The sequence below is a fragment of the Oncorhynchus mykiss genome, chromosome 19, assembly GCF_057628025.1.
Source record: "Oncorhynchus mykiss isolate SJ-2025 chromosome 19, ASM5762802v1, whole genome shotgun sequence".
Taxonomy (NCBI): Eukaryota; Metazoa; Chordata; class Actinopteri; order Salmoniformes; family Salmonidae; genus Oncorhynchus; species Oncorhynchus mykiss.
Window position 1 is genome coordinate 17309481 of NC_143040.1, and position 19181 is coordinate 17328661.

At 44.9% G+C, this 19181-nt stretch overlaps 1 protein-coding gene across 1 annotated transcript in view; it reads right to left on the bottom strand.

The window, feature by feature from the left end:
* Window positions 1-13207: 13207 nt before the first annotated feature.
* LOC149975105 (zinc finger protein basonuclin-2-like) overlaps window positions 13208-19181 on the bottom strand; it is a 238891-nt gene continuing 232917 nt past the window's right edge. The window contains 1 exon segment of the mRNA XM_090210301.1: window positions 13208-14309. Within this exon segment, the coding sequence (XP_090066427.1) occupies window positions 13481-14309 (829 nt within the window). The 3' untranslated portion in view covers window positions 13208-13480.

A 19181-nucleotide genomic window follows, 5' to 3' on the forward strand; every position in this document is an offset into this window, starting at 1 on the left:
GGAACTTAAACGTTAGCTTTTTTACATGGCACATATTGCACTTTTACTTTCTTCTCCAACACTTTGTTTTTGCATTATTTAAACCAAATTGAACATGTTTCATTATTTATTTGAGGCTAAATTGATTTTATTGATGTACTAATATTAATTTAAAAAATCAGCCGATTAATCGGTATCGGCTTTTTTTGGTCCTCCAATAATCGGTATCGGTACCGGCGTTGAAAAATCATAATCGGTCGAACCTCTAGAGCTAACTGTAAGCCCCTCCCACCAATTGAGCAAATGGACTACAAAAGTTCAGCCATTTTATCTTGTTTTTGTATATATCTATTAATTACAAATAAATACTGTATTTTTAATTGAAGTTGAAACAGTTTCAACAACCAGCGTTTTCACAGTGGTAGGTCTGCTAATAAAAACGACTAATATGTTGTTTGAACACAGAGCAGAGATTACACCTCTTCTCTTCTCCTTTCCTGTGTCACTGACTGAGACTGCCTGGCTGCAGGCAGTAGTGGCTCCAGTGGCAGATGTTCCCCCCTGCTCGTGTCACTATTGATGAAGTGCTTCTTTAAAGAACTCTCTGGAATGGCCAGGGCCAGGCACTAATTATGACAGTCCTGCTGAACAGGCAGCTCCTGTCAGGTCCCCTCTCTCTCTCTCTCTCTCTCTCTCTCTCTCTCTTTCTCTTTCTCTTTCTCTCTCTCTCTCTCGCCCTCTCGTCCTCTCCCCCATACTCCAGTGGCCTTCCTGGGCTTCAGAGGACCAATTAAAGCTGCAATATGTAACTTTTTGGGCGACCTGACCAAATTCACATAGAAATGTTAGTTAGATCTGTCATTCTCATTGAAAGCAAGTCCAAGAGGTGGTAGATCTGTTCGATGTGCGATATTTTTATGCATCCTGTTCTTAAGTTTCATTTTTGCGTCTTTTACTTTCGATTTTGCACACCAGCTATTTTGGGCTATGGAAAATATATTTCACAGCGGTTTAGATGATAATGATTCTCTACACTATACTATCTTATTTTGTTACATAAACTGACATTAGGCAAACTATGAGTTTTTTTGCAATACTTCAAGACAGGTTATTGTTTGTCAGCATGCACGCAGTATACGTACAAGCATTTAGCCAAGCAGAGAGAGAAACTCTCTTCATTGACAAGAGGCCTGAGTCTACTCAGTGGACTAGACCAACACCAGCGTAATTCCAAAACCTCACCCATCAGACAGGACAGACAGACTGCTCGTCCCTGACATCAACTGTCCATCGGCGGCTGCGTCCGTCCGACTATTCTCCTCCTCTCCTACCTCTCAAAGGTCAGCGGAGGGGCTGTGTTTTTGTCAGGACCAATTGATGGCGGCGCCCTGTCAGGAACACTACACGGTAGGTTATGTAGCAGGTGGACCAGCCGCAGACTGCCATGCAGCTCTGTATCTCCCAGGGTCTCCAGTGAGGGGCCGTCACTGATGGGGCTGCGGGGGCCATGGGCCCTCATGCTGTGGGAAATATATTTTACTGCCCCCCCCTCCCTGGGTAATCAATACCACCAGCACTATTATTCTGCCACGGGGCCACGGCGTATCGACAGCGGCTGGATGAGCAGCCGGCGTGTGACAATGAGGAATGTTGTTTAATTCAAGGTCATTAAGCCTCCTCGCCTCCCGACGGTTGCTTCTTCACTTTCAAAAGGGCCAGCATTATGTTCCTGTTTCTTACCAAAGAAAACATCCCCGGTGCCATTCGTATCAATTTGTAATATGACCGCCGCCGGAGATAATGATGTAAGCGGGTGATGGCTGTTATCCAGGATCCATGGTGGATCCATGCTGGATCCATGGTGTCCAGTTCATGTCTGTCATGTTTGAAGCCTTCCTGATTTCAGGTTCTCTGCTGCTAAACTTGACAAATATTTTGAAGGTCATTTGGTATTTACCGTTAATACTGTCCCTGCAAAAGCAGGAACATTGCCTTTAAATTTCAATCGCGCTATAGTGCTGAACTTTGGCGATACAGATTGAATCGAGCCCTTTGGGTTTAGTGTTGATTTGAAAAGAGGAATTCAGAGCTGCAAATTCAGGGAAGAAACGTTTTTTAAAACTGACCATGTCCTGTGCATATTTCACTGTCTAGGGATCGCAGGAGGCTGCTGAGGGGAAAACGGCTCATAACAATGGTTGGAGCGGCGCACGGCTGGAAACCATGTGTTTGATATAAACTAAACTTTTTCAGGACCCTGTCTTTCAAAGATAATTCGTAAAAATCCAAATAACTTCACAGATCTTCATTGTAAAGGGTTTAAACACTGTTTTCCATGCTTGATCAATGAACCATAAACAATTAATGAACATGCACCTGTGGAACGGTCGTTAACTGCCTACCGTCTGTAAGTTGTTAGTGTCTTAAGGTCACAGTTATGAAAACTTAGGACACTAAAGACGCCTTTCTACTGACTCTGAAAAACACCAAAAGAAAGATGCCCAGGGTCCCTGCTCATCTGCATGAATGTGCATTAGGCATGCTGCAAGGAGGCATGAGGATGCAGATGTGGCTAGGGCAAGCAATGTCCGTACTGTGAGATGCTTAAGACAGCACTACAGGGAGACAGGACGGACAGATGATCGTCCTCGCAGTGGCAGACCATGTGTAACAACACCTGCACAGGATAGGTACATCCAAACATCACACCTGCGGGACAGATATAGGATGGCAACAACTGCCCGAGTTACACCAGGAATGCACAATCCCTCCATCAGTGCTCAGACTGTCCGCAATAGGCTGAGAGAGGCTGTACTGAGGGCTTGTAGGCCTGTTGTAAGGCAGGTCCTCACCAGACATCACCGCCAACATCACCTATGGGCACAAACTCACTGTTGCTGGGCCAGACAGGACCGAAAAAAGTGCTCTTCACTGATGAGTCGCGGTTTTGTCTCACCAGGGGAGATGGTCGGATTCGCGTTTATTGTCGAAGGAATGAGCGTTACACCGAGGCCTGTACTCTGGAGCGGGATCGATTTGGAGGTGAAGGTTTTGTCATGGTCTGGGGCGACGTGTCACAGCATCATCGGACTGAGCTTGTTGTCATTGCAGGCAATCTCAACGCTGTGCGTTACAGGGAAGACATCCTCCTCCCTGATATGTGGTACCCTTCCTGCAGGCTCATCCTGACATGACCTTCAGCATGACAATGCCACCAGCCATACTGCTCGATCTGTGCGTGATTTCCTGCAAGACAGGAATGTCAGTGTTCTGCCACGGCCAGAGAAGAGCCCGGATCTCAATCCCATTGAGCACGCCTGGGACCTGTTGGATCGGAGGGTGAGGGCTAGGGCCATTCCACCCAGAAATGTCCGGGAACTTGCAGGTGCCTTGGTGGAAGAGTGAGGTAAATCAAATCAAATGTATTTATAAAGCCCTTCTTACATCAGCTGATATCTCAAAGTGCTGTATAGAAACCCAGCCTAAAACCCCAGACAGCAAGCAATGCAGGTGTAGAAGCACGGTGGCTAGGAAAAACTCCCTAGAAAGACCAGAACATCTCACAGCAAGAACTGGCAAATCTGGTGCAGTCCATGAGGAGGAGATGCAGTACTGAATGCAGCTGGTCACACCAGATACTGTTACTTTTGATTTTGACCCTCCCCCTTTGTTCAGGGACACAATTTTCGATTTATGTTAGTCACATGTTTGTGGAACTTATTCAGTTTGTCTCGGTTGTTGAACCTTATGTTCATACAAATATTTACATATGTTAGGTTTGCTGAAAATAAACGCAGTTGACAGTGAGAGGACGTTTCTCCTTTACTAAGCACTAGTCAACCTGAAGAGGAGCCATTGTCTGAAGGACTTTGACTGGAATAATAGTAGTTTGTTGGAAATGTAAGTGGCCTTTGTTATGCTTGTTTATTTTGCCGACAGTGTGATTTGTGCAGAATTTCCAACTGTGATTGTAGAATCGTCATTAAAGCACGTTTTGGTAAAGTGCAACCTTTGTCTGCCTGCCTTTCAGAAAGAAGTATCATTGGGTGCATTCGAGCAGATCACTTTTGTCAAGTCGGTGACTAGCGTTGGTCACCACCTTTCAAAGTTTATTGCATTATGGGGTGAACAATTGTCTGGCTTGCGTGAACTTTACATGAACTTTACATAAATAATGTGATCAAAGTTCATGACGTTTTGACTGCAAATTTCTGCAGTTGCTCTTCGCCAACTTCACCTTCCAGCCATCACCTGCGTAGTGGGAGGCTCCATTGTCAACCAATCATTAGGGTGCTTTTCAGACAAGACTGAAACAGGAACCAACTTTGCCATGATTCATGTATACAGTAGATATATACAAATGAATATGATATGAGTCTCTCTCTCTCTCTCTCTCTCTCTCTCTCTCTCTCTCTCTCTCTCTCTCTCTCTCTCTCTCAATTGATTGTACAATGTGTACACAAGGTTTCACTTTGAGTGTGTGACATGGGGGTTGGAGACATGTTTATTTCAACTTTGTAAAGAAAAGCTTTTATAAACAATGGTAACTGGCATGTTGATCTGAGCCTTGCTGTTGGAAAATCCCTTTAGTGTCCGACTTTCGGCTGTTGCAGATGAACCAGACTTCATTTGTCTACAGTCGGTTGCTTTAGCCTTACCACTCAAACGAGCCCAATGTCTCACTAGCACTACAACTCCTGTATTTACAAGGAAGCAAACAGAACGAAACAGGAAAGACCTACCTGGGGTGTATTCATTAGTAGGATTCCGTTGCAAAACGTTTTGAAACTGAAACGTTTACTCCAAACTTAACATTATGCAATGATAACTAGTTTCTATTGGACAGATTCAGGTAGGTCCCTCCCCGTTTCATTCTGTTGGCTTCCGTTTGGTCCCTAGGGTAAACGGTTTCCGTTGCAAGCTGTTTTGCAACAAACTAAACGTTTGGCAACGGAATCTGACTAATGAATACATGAATTTGTGCCATATAAATATATTGTTTTCCATTGAAACAGTGCAAAACAAATTAATAGAAACTCTGATAGACGAATGAATGCACTCCTGGTGATGCTACAGTATCAGGGTTGGTGTGCTTGTAAAATCTTAGGTTTTTGATGCAATCAAAAAAAATCTACCTTTTCCAGGATATCAACAAATCACTGGCAAAACTATGATTTTTAATTTTCCTAAAGCCTAAGCCTTACAACCAAAAGAATGTGGGTTAACTCCACACTTCTTGTTCTCTCTTGTGCTTTAGTGTACGGGTGGATCCCCAATCGTATTTCCTTGATTCCTCACATCCTATCTCCTTCTTCCTCAAAATGCATTGGAGAAACTTCTTATTGGGGAGGAACTTTAGACCTTGGGATCAATTACCCCCAAAAGTATTAGCGAAATAGCGAAAATCCTCCAGCCTCCTCCATACCTAACAAAAGTTGAGGTATGGTTTGGGGGTTGAGGGGGTGAATTCCGTGCTAGGGAAAGTACCATTTTGGAGAATGGGCATTGGCAAGATTTGAACTTAGGACCTTCTGGTCCCTATCCCAGTGCCTAGTCCAATCAGCCAGAAGGGGAGAAGGTACACTGAAGGTACACTGTCTGTTTTGTCCACATATGTAAATGTATTCAGTCAAAGTTGGTAGATTAGAAATGTAATTAGTTTAGAATGTTGGGTAACAAAACAAACAATCAGTCGGGATGTGAACCAGGAAATTTGCAGATCGCAACCCATGTGTAACGCCCCCATTCACCTCCAACCTACCAGGGCTTTTTTTATTTGACTCTCACTCGTAAACTCAACCCACTAACGTGTCACTCTGAGCTCTGCCCACTGAACTTTCATTCAACCAATCACATTAGTTCTCTGCTCTTGACGCGGAGCTTCCCTGACAACAATATTGAGGCTGGGATTCAATCCAAGGCACCTTTCAAAAAGTCTAATGCACTGCGGTATTGAATCCAGGCCTGAAGGAGGAAAACTCCTGTGCAGAATTCCAGGGCTCTTTCTCAGTTTGTTTCCTTGTGTCCTCTCTCCTCGTCTACTTCTCAAAACGCATTGGAGCGGAAGATCATACACCCTCAAGACATGCGAACCTCCCCTGTTATTGGTAATGGTGAGGTTAGCGTGTATCCGGGAGGGGGGGGGGGGGTGATATTTGACCCTTTGTAACTTTCTCACTCATCGTTATTCACGATTTATTCAGGATAATCAGTAATCATGGTAGCATTCACATGAATGTAGAAGTGTTTAGAAAACATTCTTGTTTGTAATAAAAGTGACTCCAAAATGACACACTACATGATTTACCATTTGTTTCTATTGGGCACAAATTAATCTGAAACAACCAACAAAACTTTTGACTACTTGATTTCTATGAATCTTTAGTGTTGTTAATGTTGACCCAAACCTTTTTGATATGTTTTTGCTTGTTAAACATCTCTTTATCTGAACAATAGTATTATTATAAAATAATATAATTTCCAAATGTTTTGGACCATACAATATAGCTTAGTGTTTGAATTATTTATTTTATACAGTTGTCATTGCTCATCTTTATCAAGGGTGTCAATTTCAGACCCAACTGTATAATATTATTGTTGACAAGCACATTGCCCTTTTAAAGCACATTTATCTCCATTCCACTAATATGATAACACCAGCAAATCCTAGGGCTGTTGTCAGTCCAGGACTAGGCCTAATAAGTGTCTGGGAAACTGGCCCCGAGTGCTCACACTGGTACATCTTTAAATGACTTCATTAATCTAATCGTCCACTAATTGGTCAAGATAGCCTTTCCCCCAATGATTTTTTATCACAGCTTAATTAAAACAGGCCAGCAAAACTGCTGAAATTGTGTCTTGTCTGACCGGCTTGATTGACAGACTGTCCCTGTGCCTGTCGGTGTTAAATTCCAGCCACTCATAAGATGTCCTCCCTTTACCCCTAGAAAAAAAAAAACACACACACACACACACACACACACACACACACACACACACACACACACACACACACACACACACACACACACACACACACACACACACACACACACACACACACACACACAAAAAATCCCTTTCAAAGACAAGCAACGTGCCACGTCAGATTGCCAGTGACTGATAAATCTTTAATATAAAAATTGTACAAGAATTCTGATACAAATTACAAGAGGTATTTGGACAAAATATGAATAAAATTCCATTTACATCCCAAAACCCATATGCATTTTATGCAAAAACCATAGACCGTTATGATACAGAAAAATACAAGGAAAGCAACAAAACAAAATCAATTAAGAAAGAGGACCTTGTTTTCTCCTCCAGTCTGCTAATGGGAAAAACCTGTTTAGGAGACATACAGTATTCATGAAGCTGCCAATGTCACCATTATGAAACCAAGAGTGAACCAAGCTTCCCCTGTTGTAGATGCTGCAGTTTGCGGTGTGACTCTGCAGCAATGCTGCTCTGCCAGGCAGTGAAAATAAGAGTTGATTGAGATGCAGGCCTCTGGTTGCAGGGCGGAAACACAGCCGTTTAGCACAAAGAGAACCAGACAGCTACACAAAAACATCACTGTGGAAAAGAAAATGCACACAGTCTTTTTGAGATTATTTATATATAAAAAAGTAAGATTGGCATGTTGGTAAATAGTTTGGGGTGACTTGCTATAATGTTAAGGATTGTGAGATGTTATTTTGCCAAATGGGTAAAAAGCAGATTTTCTGCATGTTTTTTATTTGTTCCAGGATCATTTACTGTAGAATTGCTGTTACCAAGTTCCGAGGGTAATGTTGGACCACAGCGTATCATCTGTAAAACCACCAATCTGCCCATGTGTCTTTTGAGCCTTGCCACATGTATTTTTCAAGATGGATGACGTTAACCAGACAGCTCGCAAACATCCCCCTCCACTTACACTGGGTTAACGTCCTACCCTGCTCTCCACAGACTTAAACAAAGTGGACAGAGGTATACAATCCATAACGGATCACTAGACAACCCCACCTGCTCCATTGTCATCTCTCTCCTTCCCTCTCTCCATCGCTCTCTCTCTCTCTTTCAGTGATGGTGTGTTGTGGGGAAACTGACATTTGGCAGTCAAGAGTCCCCTAATGAAATATTAAAGGCTCACTCCACTCAAGCTGGCCAGTGAGGGTTTTAAGAGGCCTTCTCCTCCTGGGGACTGAGCCAGGACAGTAATGGTCCCATCGGCCTGACAACTGGGCTCTGTCCTGGACCCAAGTGGGCTAAAGATGGTAAGAAAGAGGGAGGGAGGGAGATTGAGGGGTCAGGCCCTCTCAAAGGAGAGAGGAGAAAATGTACTGTAATGTCTCCCGTGAAGGAGGAGAGGGAGAAGAGTGGAAAGGTCAGGGGGCTCCATCACTTTCCAGCCAGACAGTCAAGAAGGCTGGCACGGCTTTCTCGCTCTCTCTGCTTCTCTCCATGTCTCCTGCCTTGTTAAGTGACTGCTGCAGGTCCCTGCCAGACCGCTTTCGTTCTCAGACCAGTCCCTCTGCTCTCCTTTCTCTCTCCCTATCCTCTAGTCTGGCTATTCTGTTCTGGACAGTCTGTTCCGTGTCAGGGCAGTTTTCTCAGCTCCTTTGCAAGCTCTCTCTAGGAGCCGTGGCGTACTGGCATGGCCATCGAGTAAGAGACAGAGGGGCTAGAGATGAGGAGTCAGTGTAAGGGAATTTAATCTCTCTCTGGCACACTAACGCACACACTAACACACACACTAACACACACACTAACACACACACTAACACACACACTAACATACACACTAACACACACACTAACACACACACACACACTAACACACACACACACACTAACATACACACACACACTAACATACACACACTAACATACACACACACACTAACATACACACACACACTAACATACACACACACACTAACATACACACACACTAACATACACACTAACACACACTAACATACACACACACTAACATACACACACACTAACATACACACTAACACATACACACTAACATACACACACACACTAACATACACACACACACACTAACACACACACACACACTAACATACACACACTAACATACACACACTAACATACACACACTAACATACACACTAACATACACACACTAACATACACACACTAACATACACACTAACACACTCTTAACATACACACTAACATACACACTAACACACACACTAACATACACACTAACACACTCTTAACATACACACACTAACTAACGCACACACTAACATACACACTAACATACACACTAACACACACACTAACACACACACTAACACACACACTAACACACACACTAACACACTAACATACACACACACACACTAACATACACACACACACTAACATACACTAACACACACACACACACTAACTAACACAACACACTAACACACTAACACACACTAACATACACACACACTAACATACACACTAACATATACACACTAACACATACACACTAACACATACACACTAACATACACACACACACACACTAACATACACACACTAACACACACACACTAACACACACACTAACACACTCTTAACATACACACACTAAGTAACACACACACTAACACACACAGGTCACTGATTGAGCTCCCTGGCTGCTTGAGAGGTCTACAACATTGAATAGGACAAGAGGAATGTTTAAGCTTTTGGGTTCTGCTGTCTTTCTCATCAGATCAGGTTGTGAGGTTTAACCGCGCAGGCTAAGGTCACTGGCTACAGCAGCGTTAGTTAAGACTCCTCTTAGCTTGTTACAGTCTCACGTTCCTCAATAGACTGCGTGTTGATTCCAAACCAGACTTCCCAAGCATTCTCCCAGTTCTTTAATATCCACGGTATTCATCGTAAGCCATCACTTTCAAAGAGGGGCTTCCGCACCTTGAATACTTCCGCACAACTTGAATACGCTCAGTTGGACAACTGACTAGGTTTCCCCTTTCCACCTTCTCTCTCAGTGCATTCCATGGCAAGTCCATTGCGGTCCAACTCAATGCTACATTCCACTGTTCTCCATAATGAAACGCTAGCGTGCCCTGCAGTGACAAGGCTGTATGCTAACGTTGGACAGACTGCTTTATTACATAGAGTGATGGACCGTGGATGAGCTCACTCTCTCTCTTTTCCCCCTCTCTGCCTCGGGGTGTCCTTGTTTCCCGCCCATCACCAGTCCTCTTGTTGCTGTCATCCCAATGGCCTGTTAGCAGGAAGAGAGAGGGAGAGAGAGAGAGAGAGAGAGAGTGTGTGTGTGTGTGTGAGTGAACGAGAGAGAGTGAAAGAGAGACAGCTGTCAGCAGGGTTCCTGGAGTGACACTTCTGTACTTCTCCGGCTGGGCACGTGGCGGTAAGGTGCAGTACGGTGCACTGAGCACATGAGGCAGGCTGTGCCTCAGTGCCACTCCAGGGTGTTGCCGAAGGTTCCTGTACAAAGTTTTTCCTTCACCTGGGATAAACAGGCAATTACACATCCTTTTTCTACGGCGATGGCCATTTTGTGAACTTAAGAGTACCCTATTAGTCGGTATCCCTAAAGGACCCGGGAAGGGGGCGAGGGGAGGGGGGTGAGTAGTGGGTTGAGGGGGGCGGGGGTGGTTTCTCTCAGGGAGGGAGAGAGAGAGCGGTGAAAGAGAGAGACCGGTTTGGATCTCTGTCGGCGTCACAGTCCTGTCAGCAACATTCACGTCTGGCGGTGTAATGAAGTGACAAGTGAGTTATTAGACAGATCAGCGTCAGAAGGCCTCCAGGTAACGGTGGAACAGCACATTTTTAATGATACTCACTGTCATCCTTTCTTCCTCTCAAGTCAGCCCTCCACCTCCGCAACCCCTTTCACTCAGCTCTTTCTCTCTCTTCAGAGAGGAGAGGGGTGAAGCCTGCTGCCAGTGTCGTGGAGGTTGGTAGAGAGAGGAGAGGGGTGAAGCCTGCTGCCAGTGTCGTGGAGGTTGGTAGAGAGAGGAGAGGGGTGAAGCCTGCTGCCAGTGTCGTGGAGGTTGGTAGAGAGAGGAGAGGGGTGAAGCCTGCTGCCAGTGTCGTGGAGGTTGGTAGAGAGAGGAGAGGGGTGAAGCCTGCTGCCAGTGTCGTGGAGGTTGGTAGAGAGAGGAGAGGGGTGAAGCCTGCTGCCAGTGTCGTGGAGGTTGGTAGAGAGAGGAGAGGGGTGAAGCCTGCTGCCAGTGTCGTGGAGGTTGGTAGAGAGAGGAGAGGGGTGAAGCCTGCTGCCAGTGTCGTGGAGGTTGGTAGAGAGAGGAGAGGGGTGAAGCCTGCTGCCAGTGTCGTGGAGGTTGGTAGAGAGAGGAGAGGGGTGAAGCCTGCTGCCAGTGTCGTGGAGGTTGGTAGAGAGAGGAGAGGGGTGAAGCCTGCTGCCAGTGTCGTGGAGGTTGGTAGAGAGAGGAGAGGGGTGAAGCCTGCTGCCAGTGTCGTGGAGGTTGGTAGAGAGAGGAGAAGTCTTAAGAGTTTACACCAACGTGTCCATCAAAGGGTCCATCATGCCCATTGCAAAATAGTCATAAAAAAAACTGTCCAACACTTTCATGGATATAACGGGGGTTTGAATACTGTCTACCACGTAACACTGTGCGTTTTTATCCCCTTTAGATAAGCACCAATCAAGAAAGAGGAGCTCTCAATTTTTTTCACATCCATAGTAACACGACAAAAACACAATAATAACCATCAACTCAAGGGCACAGACTCAAAATGAAGACCGATCTGTCTTTCTTTTTTTCTTTTCTTTCAAAAAGAAAAGGAATTGATATTGGACAAGACATCTGCATCAAGATGACATCACCCGCCAATAAATACCCCTTCCCCTGGCTACTTTGCCTAGTTATCTGAAACATTTGTACCTTAAGATGTGTATGGAAACAAGGAAAATGGCTGCAAATAACTCCGAAAACAGCCAGGCAATGGCGACAGAGTTTCACAGAGTTCACCTTTGAAGCTGACAATCAGCAATGGAAATCAATACTGAAAAAATATAGCAAAATGCTTAAGACTCAAGTGCATCATATCAACTTATGGGGTGTGTAAGTTAAAGTACAACTGTATGGCGGAAAATTATAGATGTTTTAAAAACCAATGCTTCTTTTGGTCACAGTTTAAGGACTATTTCTTTGTTTTATAATCAATGTGACATTCACAATACTTCTGATAGGATGGCCATTTTTTGCATGGAAACGTGTATGTAATAATAGGACACTCAACCAACGCTTGTTTTAGGTCACAAATACCACATGCAGTAGAAAGATTAGCCTACTTCAACCTCTGTAGCCAAGTACTGTGATATTACAGTCACACACTTGAAATGAAAATAACACAAACTAAATTCCTCAATACTTAAATCTTCTGCCTTGAAAACCAGCAGCTGTCTTGTGGTCAGTCACGTTACTGTATCTGGTAGAGCAGAAATACTTAGACTTTTCCTGAATACCATTATTTGAGTAAATGGGCCGGATGTTTGGATTCGTTCAGGAGAAATATGGGTCTTTTGTTGTGAAATAGCGTTTTTGAAACTGAACACGTGCAACAAAAAAAAAATCAACCTGCCACAAGTATGCTAAGTCATTTCCCCTTGGCACTGTGGCCGTCTCAGACCCCGAACATCGCGGAAACCAAAAACATTGCAAAGTCCTTGTAATAATATTACACATCCCGCTTGTATAGTTGCAAAGTGCGAAAAACTGACTTGGTATAGTAAAAGCTATAAATGATAACAAAAACAAAAGAACAGAGAATGATATTGGTGTAGGAGCCCAAAAAAAAAGCATGCCGGCAACCTCCGCATATCTAACAAGTAGATACAACAAGTCACATGATCATTAGTTCTTCTCAGTTTAAAAATGGTTTTTAAACTAACATAAATGAGTCAAGCTAGTGAAGATGCTACCTCTTTCTTGCCTACCTTAGCGCTGGAAGTATTGTACTGTAACATAAAACCAAAAAAGAGAACCAAAAAAATAGCTAACAACCATCAAATACAATTGTTTTACACCAATAGCCTCTTGGGACATATTATTTACAAATGAAGCAGTCATGCTCTTGTATGGGGTTTCCTTTAAAAGCTATCATTACACAAATACAACAAGAAGATTTATATTTTTATCATTTCTGCAAGCAACAGTCACAAATAAGAGTTTGAATAGATTCTTTGGAGATGGACAAAAACAAAGACATATGGGAAATAGGACATGGGGTTTATGGGAAACCGGCAGGGCCAGTTTTTGGAATAAAGACACTTCAAGTGTCTCATCCTCGTTCTTCCAAAGAAGGAAAGGTCAAAAGTCAACGCTTACTGTATATAGTCACTGGATCTCATCGAAGGGAAAGAGAACTGTGGTGCATGACGTCTAGGGGTGGTAAGGTGTAGTTCCTGGGGGTAAGAGCTCATGGTTTGGGGTGAGAAGGGAGTCGAGGAAGGGACTAGAGTTGGCCAGACGAGGGCCAGGGGGTTGGGCTAGTCTACCATGGTGGTGAAGGGCACGTTGTTTTTGTGGAGGTTGGGGTTCTGAGAGTGGCGGTTGCGGCTGCGCACCGAGGAGAACATCATGTTGCAGCCGGCCACTTTGCACTTGTGCATCTCGCGCAGGTGGACAGTCTTGTAGTGCACGCGTAGGGTCCCTTTGTTGCTGTACACTTTGTGGCAGATGCTGCACAGGATCCCACCACTGCCACCGGTGGAAGACAGGACGGTCGGCGAAGAGGAGGGGTCGGTGCCGGTCAGACCTTCTTCCGATCTTCCTCCGACTCCTCCCTCGCCGACCTGGTCCCGCCGCCTCCCGGCCCCTGCCTGCCCCGGGGCATGCTGGGAGCAGTCCTCCCCGTCGCTGACCCCTCCCTCCTCCAGGTCATCCAATAGGATGCCCTCGTCGCTGCCCTCGTCCGACTGGCGTGATGAATGGACTGACCCGCTGGACTGAATGCTGGACGCGGTGCTCAGGTCCAGCACCATGTAGTCGTCTGGGGGGCCACTGCGGTGGTAGAAGCCGTTGGTGAGGGGGTGGTGGAGGGGGTGGTGGTGGTGGTGATGGTTTAGGGGGTGGTGGTGGGGGTAATCGGTGCCTGCCGGGGAGCTGGCGTCACGGTTCAGCCCTCCTCCCCCCAGGCTGGCGCCACCAATGCCCGCCCCTGCCATGGCGTCCAGGCCCAAGTGGTGCCCGGCGTAGATCTTAGCCAGGAACTCGGCGCGCAGGTCCTTGGGCAGTGGCGTGAGTTGGGGGTCCAGGACAATGTCGTCCAGCTCTTTGGTAAGCAGTTTGCGATGCAGGTTGATGTTGGAGCTGTGCCTGGTGGAAAGACATAATGAAGGGGGAGGTAGAGAGAGATCGTTTTCATAAGAAAATAGCTAAACAAGTTGTCAAATCAAGCAAAATGGTGTTTCAGCGCTTTAAACAATGACTGGAATGATAACATTCTCAGATCTTTTTAGAAAGATGATACATTTTGCATTCCAAAACATGTGTTCTGTCTCGCCCAACACATGCACCTATGCTTGGAGTTCTAAGTATTTGAATGCTATTGTATCAGTCACTACATTTTCAATAACCCTCCTCTCTTCCTTTCCTCTTCACTAACCCCTGACCTCACGCCAGACAAAATAACTACTAAACGATTCACCTTTTAAACCTCTCCTCACTCTTTACCTTACTTACTTAACCTATCAAGAGGAAGCTACGTTGTCCTTCTCTTAACGTTCCCCTAACTGGTCTAACGCGGTGTGGCGAGAGCACCCCGCCACGGTGTTTACCACAGTCAGCACGTCTAGCACAGCTCCGCTGCAAATCCAATAGACTCTGACTCAATTAAATACTCCACCATATTGAATGAGAGTTTATCAATTGATTGGAGCTGTGGTAATGCGATAATGGAGGGAAAGTGGATAGCGTATTAGATCTCCGACAGCATTATCACACTGGCTCCCCATTGGAAGGGGCTTAATCAGGCCTCCCCTTTTTAAACATATGATCCCCATGTATCCCCTTCGCTTTAATAAGAAATAAAAATGTCCGCTTTATCACACAGAGAGCAGTAGTATCTCATAACGCATAGCCACCGCCATCGAATTCACAACAAGGAAGTGTAAGCCTGGATCTGGTGTCGTGCTACAGCTTGCTAGAGCTAAAGGGTATTGTTTGTGAGGTGTAGCAGTCTGCATTGCAAAGCCATGCCAAAAGATGTGAGGTAAAATGTGTTTTGACAGCTCAAATTCAATGCCTCTTCCCTCCAATTCCACAGTTGCCATTTCAGACTGGGAGGGATGCAGGCTCCACCACAGCAAATGTCACAATAAAATGGACAAAGAAAGGTAAACATAAGTGTGTAATAACTGGTGCCAGATATGGAAGTGGCACAGTATACACATCCCACTGTCCACAATACAACATGTTAGGGGACTTTTCAAATGAAATCAAGACTTTTAAAGTGAAATTAAACAAAAGTAAGCAATGACTAAGGAATATCAAGCAGTGCTTTTAAATATGAGGGGTTTCATGCAAGGCAAGGGGCACGGTGGAGGGAGTGACAAACTAAAAACAGACGTCCTTGGCAGGACAGGACGAGGGCAAATGGATTCACAATGTATAGTAGAGCTTACCAGCAGTGCCATGGTTGATGCAGTCAAAAAGGGTCCCTGGCCTTTAATTATTTAGTTCCCTATCGGACATTCTCCTGCAAGAGGGTAAAAATAGTATACATTCATTGGAATGGAGGGACCCCTTTCTTTCTGTGTTACAAGAGGAAGCAAACAGGAGCACCGTCCACTTGAGCATTGTCAGCATCGAGGAGCGGGGAGAATCGATTGGCCGTGGTTGTCACTGCCGCGTGTGTGCCTGTGCGCGCAAGCTTGTGTGTGTGTGTGTGTGTGTGTGAGAGAGAGAGAGAGAGAGAGAGAGAGAGAGAGAGAGAGAGAGAGAGAGAGAGAGAGAGAGAGAGAGAGAGAGAGAGAGAGAGAGAGAGAGAGAGAGAGAGAGAGAGAGAGAGAGAGAGAGAGAGAGAGAGAGAGAGAGAGAGAGAGAGAGAGAGAGAGAGAGAGAGAGAGAATATACAGTACATCCATGTTCTGAGACTTATGGAAATTCTTAGCTCTCTTCTTTTAACCTATGATAACAGTCTGATACACAGATGGTGTTATCTTATGGTCCATAGTCATGACTCATTGTCTCTACTAATGTATCCCTGTCTAGATGGAGAAATGACTGTTTCCACAACCAATAAACAAACAATTGGGTCTAGATATTTTGCTACATCGATTACATTCAATTTGATTGGTTTGTTGATTGTTTTTAGTGGGGATGCCAACAGGCTATGGCATTAGCTGATGTGATTGGGCTGTATGCTGTTGATGATGCTCAGGTAGGCGGGTCCTTTGCAACATGTCTCCACCCCTAAAGCCACACCCCACACACTGCTCATAAGCTCTAGTCTGCCATGGCTCCCTGACTGATGAGGTTAAAACACATGCTAAAGTGCCAGGCAGTAAGTACCCTGAATTACTACAGTATTACTAAGTACTACTGCATCAGCCATATGTCATTACTGTGATATCAGCATTTATACTAGATGACAATATCAAGACCACAACTGAATAATTAACACACAGCCCATCTACATTCTACATGTATATGTCCCTTCTGGTCCTTATACTGTCATTCACAAAGTCCACATTCTGACCCTGAGGGAAAAAAAGATGTGTTGAGTAATCAAACAATTAGTGATTACTGTTTCAAATAAATAAATAGATTGTTCATCTGCATCTTTGGAACAATTCAAGCCTGTGGAATATGGTGTGAGTAATGGCTGCTTGAATAGACTTTGCTGAGGAATTCACCTGCACCGGTGACAGATGCATCTCCTCCCTATCGCTAAACATATTCACTGGAAGTGTGTCAGGCTGCAGTTATATTCTTGGGGTTATATTTTCCTCATTTAGAGGCCATACACAGATTCCTTCATTTATCAGATTTAGCCTCTCTGCCCCATCTCCCTGTCTCCATCACTCTGCCACCACTATTTCACTCCCCCTCTTCCCCATTCCTCTACCCCCCAAACCAAACTCCTTCGTTCCCTCACTCCCTTCTCCACCTCTCCCTCCCTGATGACCAGTAACGTGGCAGGAAAACCAAATTGACAGTCTCATCTTCGCCCAAAGACGGGGGAGGCCTCTTGAGAGGCCATTTTGTTTGTGCAGAGTAGGAGGAGATGGAGAGAGAGAGGCTAGCTAGCTAACGCGTCTGTCCCAGCCAACGTTAATCATCTTTAGGCTCCCGTCTCTCCTCCAATGGGCCTGTCCTTCCCTCTGTACCGTGTGTGTGTGTGTGTGTGTGCGCACTGTCTAAATGAGTCGTAATGAGCAAAGTGAAGTCATATTAAACTGACGCTGATGGTTCTTTGCCTCTGCTGTCATGTGGGGTTGCTATGTGATGAGGTTTGGAGTGCAGAGGTGGGAGGATGATCGAGGGGTTGGGTAACACATTCATCATTATCTGTCTTTATTCTCTACTAGCTGTACTACCTCAGCAACACACACTGAAGTTCAGTTCAGACGTAGCTGGAGAAACTTGATCAAAAAGTTCATAAAAGGAATATTCCTCTCAGGGGTTGGTTACACAGACTCCATAGACACACCATGGAGGTTTAGATGGAAGGCTAAGTTACAGATCACATCAACAAAGCCCTGTCATTATATTAGCCTACAATTACTTACAGAATGTGAAATATTTGCGACGCTTATTGTTCCAAACGAAAGCCTTCTGAAAGTGATTCTCTGATTATCTTTTTGTCTTTATCCACAAAACCCAAATATATCAAAGATAAATTAACATAAAAGTCCCCTTTCATAGTGTAATGTCATTAACATACTGTTCATCAGTAGATATTTTGTATTTTGAACTCGGGCTAAATTAAATAACACATTCTCTCTATAAATGATCAGGCCTTTGTTTAAGCATGGCAAATCAAGAGACTGCAGCTTCACTCAAGTTCTACCAGAGACTGGGCCCACATGGCTTGAAGTGGAGAAGGAGGAGAGAGAGGGGGAGGAGGAGGAGAGAGAGGGGCAGGAGGAGAGAGAGGGGAGAGAGGGGGAGGAGGAGGGGAGAGAGAGAGAGGGGCAGGAGGATGAGAGAGAGTGGCTCTCAAACGTAATTAACCTTCACTCTCTGCATCCCTCCATCCGTGTGGGGACAAGGGGCCTCCGCACACTAGTGCATCATGGGAAATAAGTGCGGGAAAGCACCTGGTGACAGAGTCCTCCGATGAAGGGATGAAAATGAATAAAACAAGGAAGAGTTTTAATATAAACATGTAGAAAAGAGGCCCTGTCGTTGATTTAGGAAAATATGATTGACGAGGATAATAAGGCCGATGATTACTGGTCGGCACGCCTTTCAGACGTTAATCATACTACCGCTGCTGCCACCGCTGTGTGTGTGTGTGCCGCCCTCCACAATAAATATGCAATCATTTACCTCTGAGCTGAGCGCCTGGTGGCCAGGGGGCTGGAGGGAAACACTGTACTGTTACTGTATTGATGTACAACTAGCAGCTAGATGTTAGAGGACTCTCTGTACTCTATTAGCTGTGTGTGTGTGTGTGTGTGTGTGTGTGTGTGTGTGTGTGTGTGTGTGTGTGCGCGTGCGTGCAAAACAGCAGAGTGCTATGTTGTTTATCCTGTTAGTTAACCACGCCATTGATCTGTATCTTTACATCTACGTCACCATGTTGATACAAAATGCCCCCCCCCTCTCTATTCAAACGCTTGTGACACTATTGTCATTTCCCATTGTCTTTTGTTGTTTCCCTTAAATATTAATATGATACCGTAGATCAAATGTCCTTGTCCTCCCCTCTAATTGACTCTGACATCGGGGCTTTTGAGGTAGCGTTTGTTTGATGCGCCTACCTACGATCCTCTGGGGTGTCACTCCACTGTAGAGACATAATTAACTAATGGGATATGCTGAGGTACCTGGACAACCTCCTGTTGTTGGTATAGACGTCAACATCTCGCTGTGAGGAGAGAGAGGAGAGGTGGTGGGGGAGAGGAGGAAGCTGGTTATTAGCACTGCATATTACAGACCTGGATTTTGCACACATAATCTGGTTGGAAACAAATGTCTGGGTGTCCCAGCAGATGTAGGCTCAGATACGGTTTCTGTTGT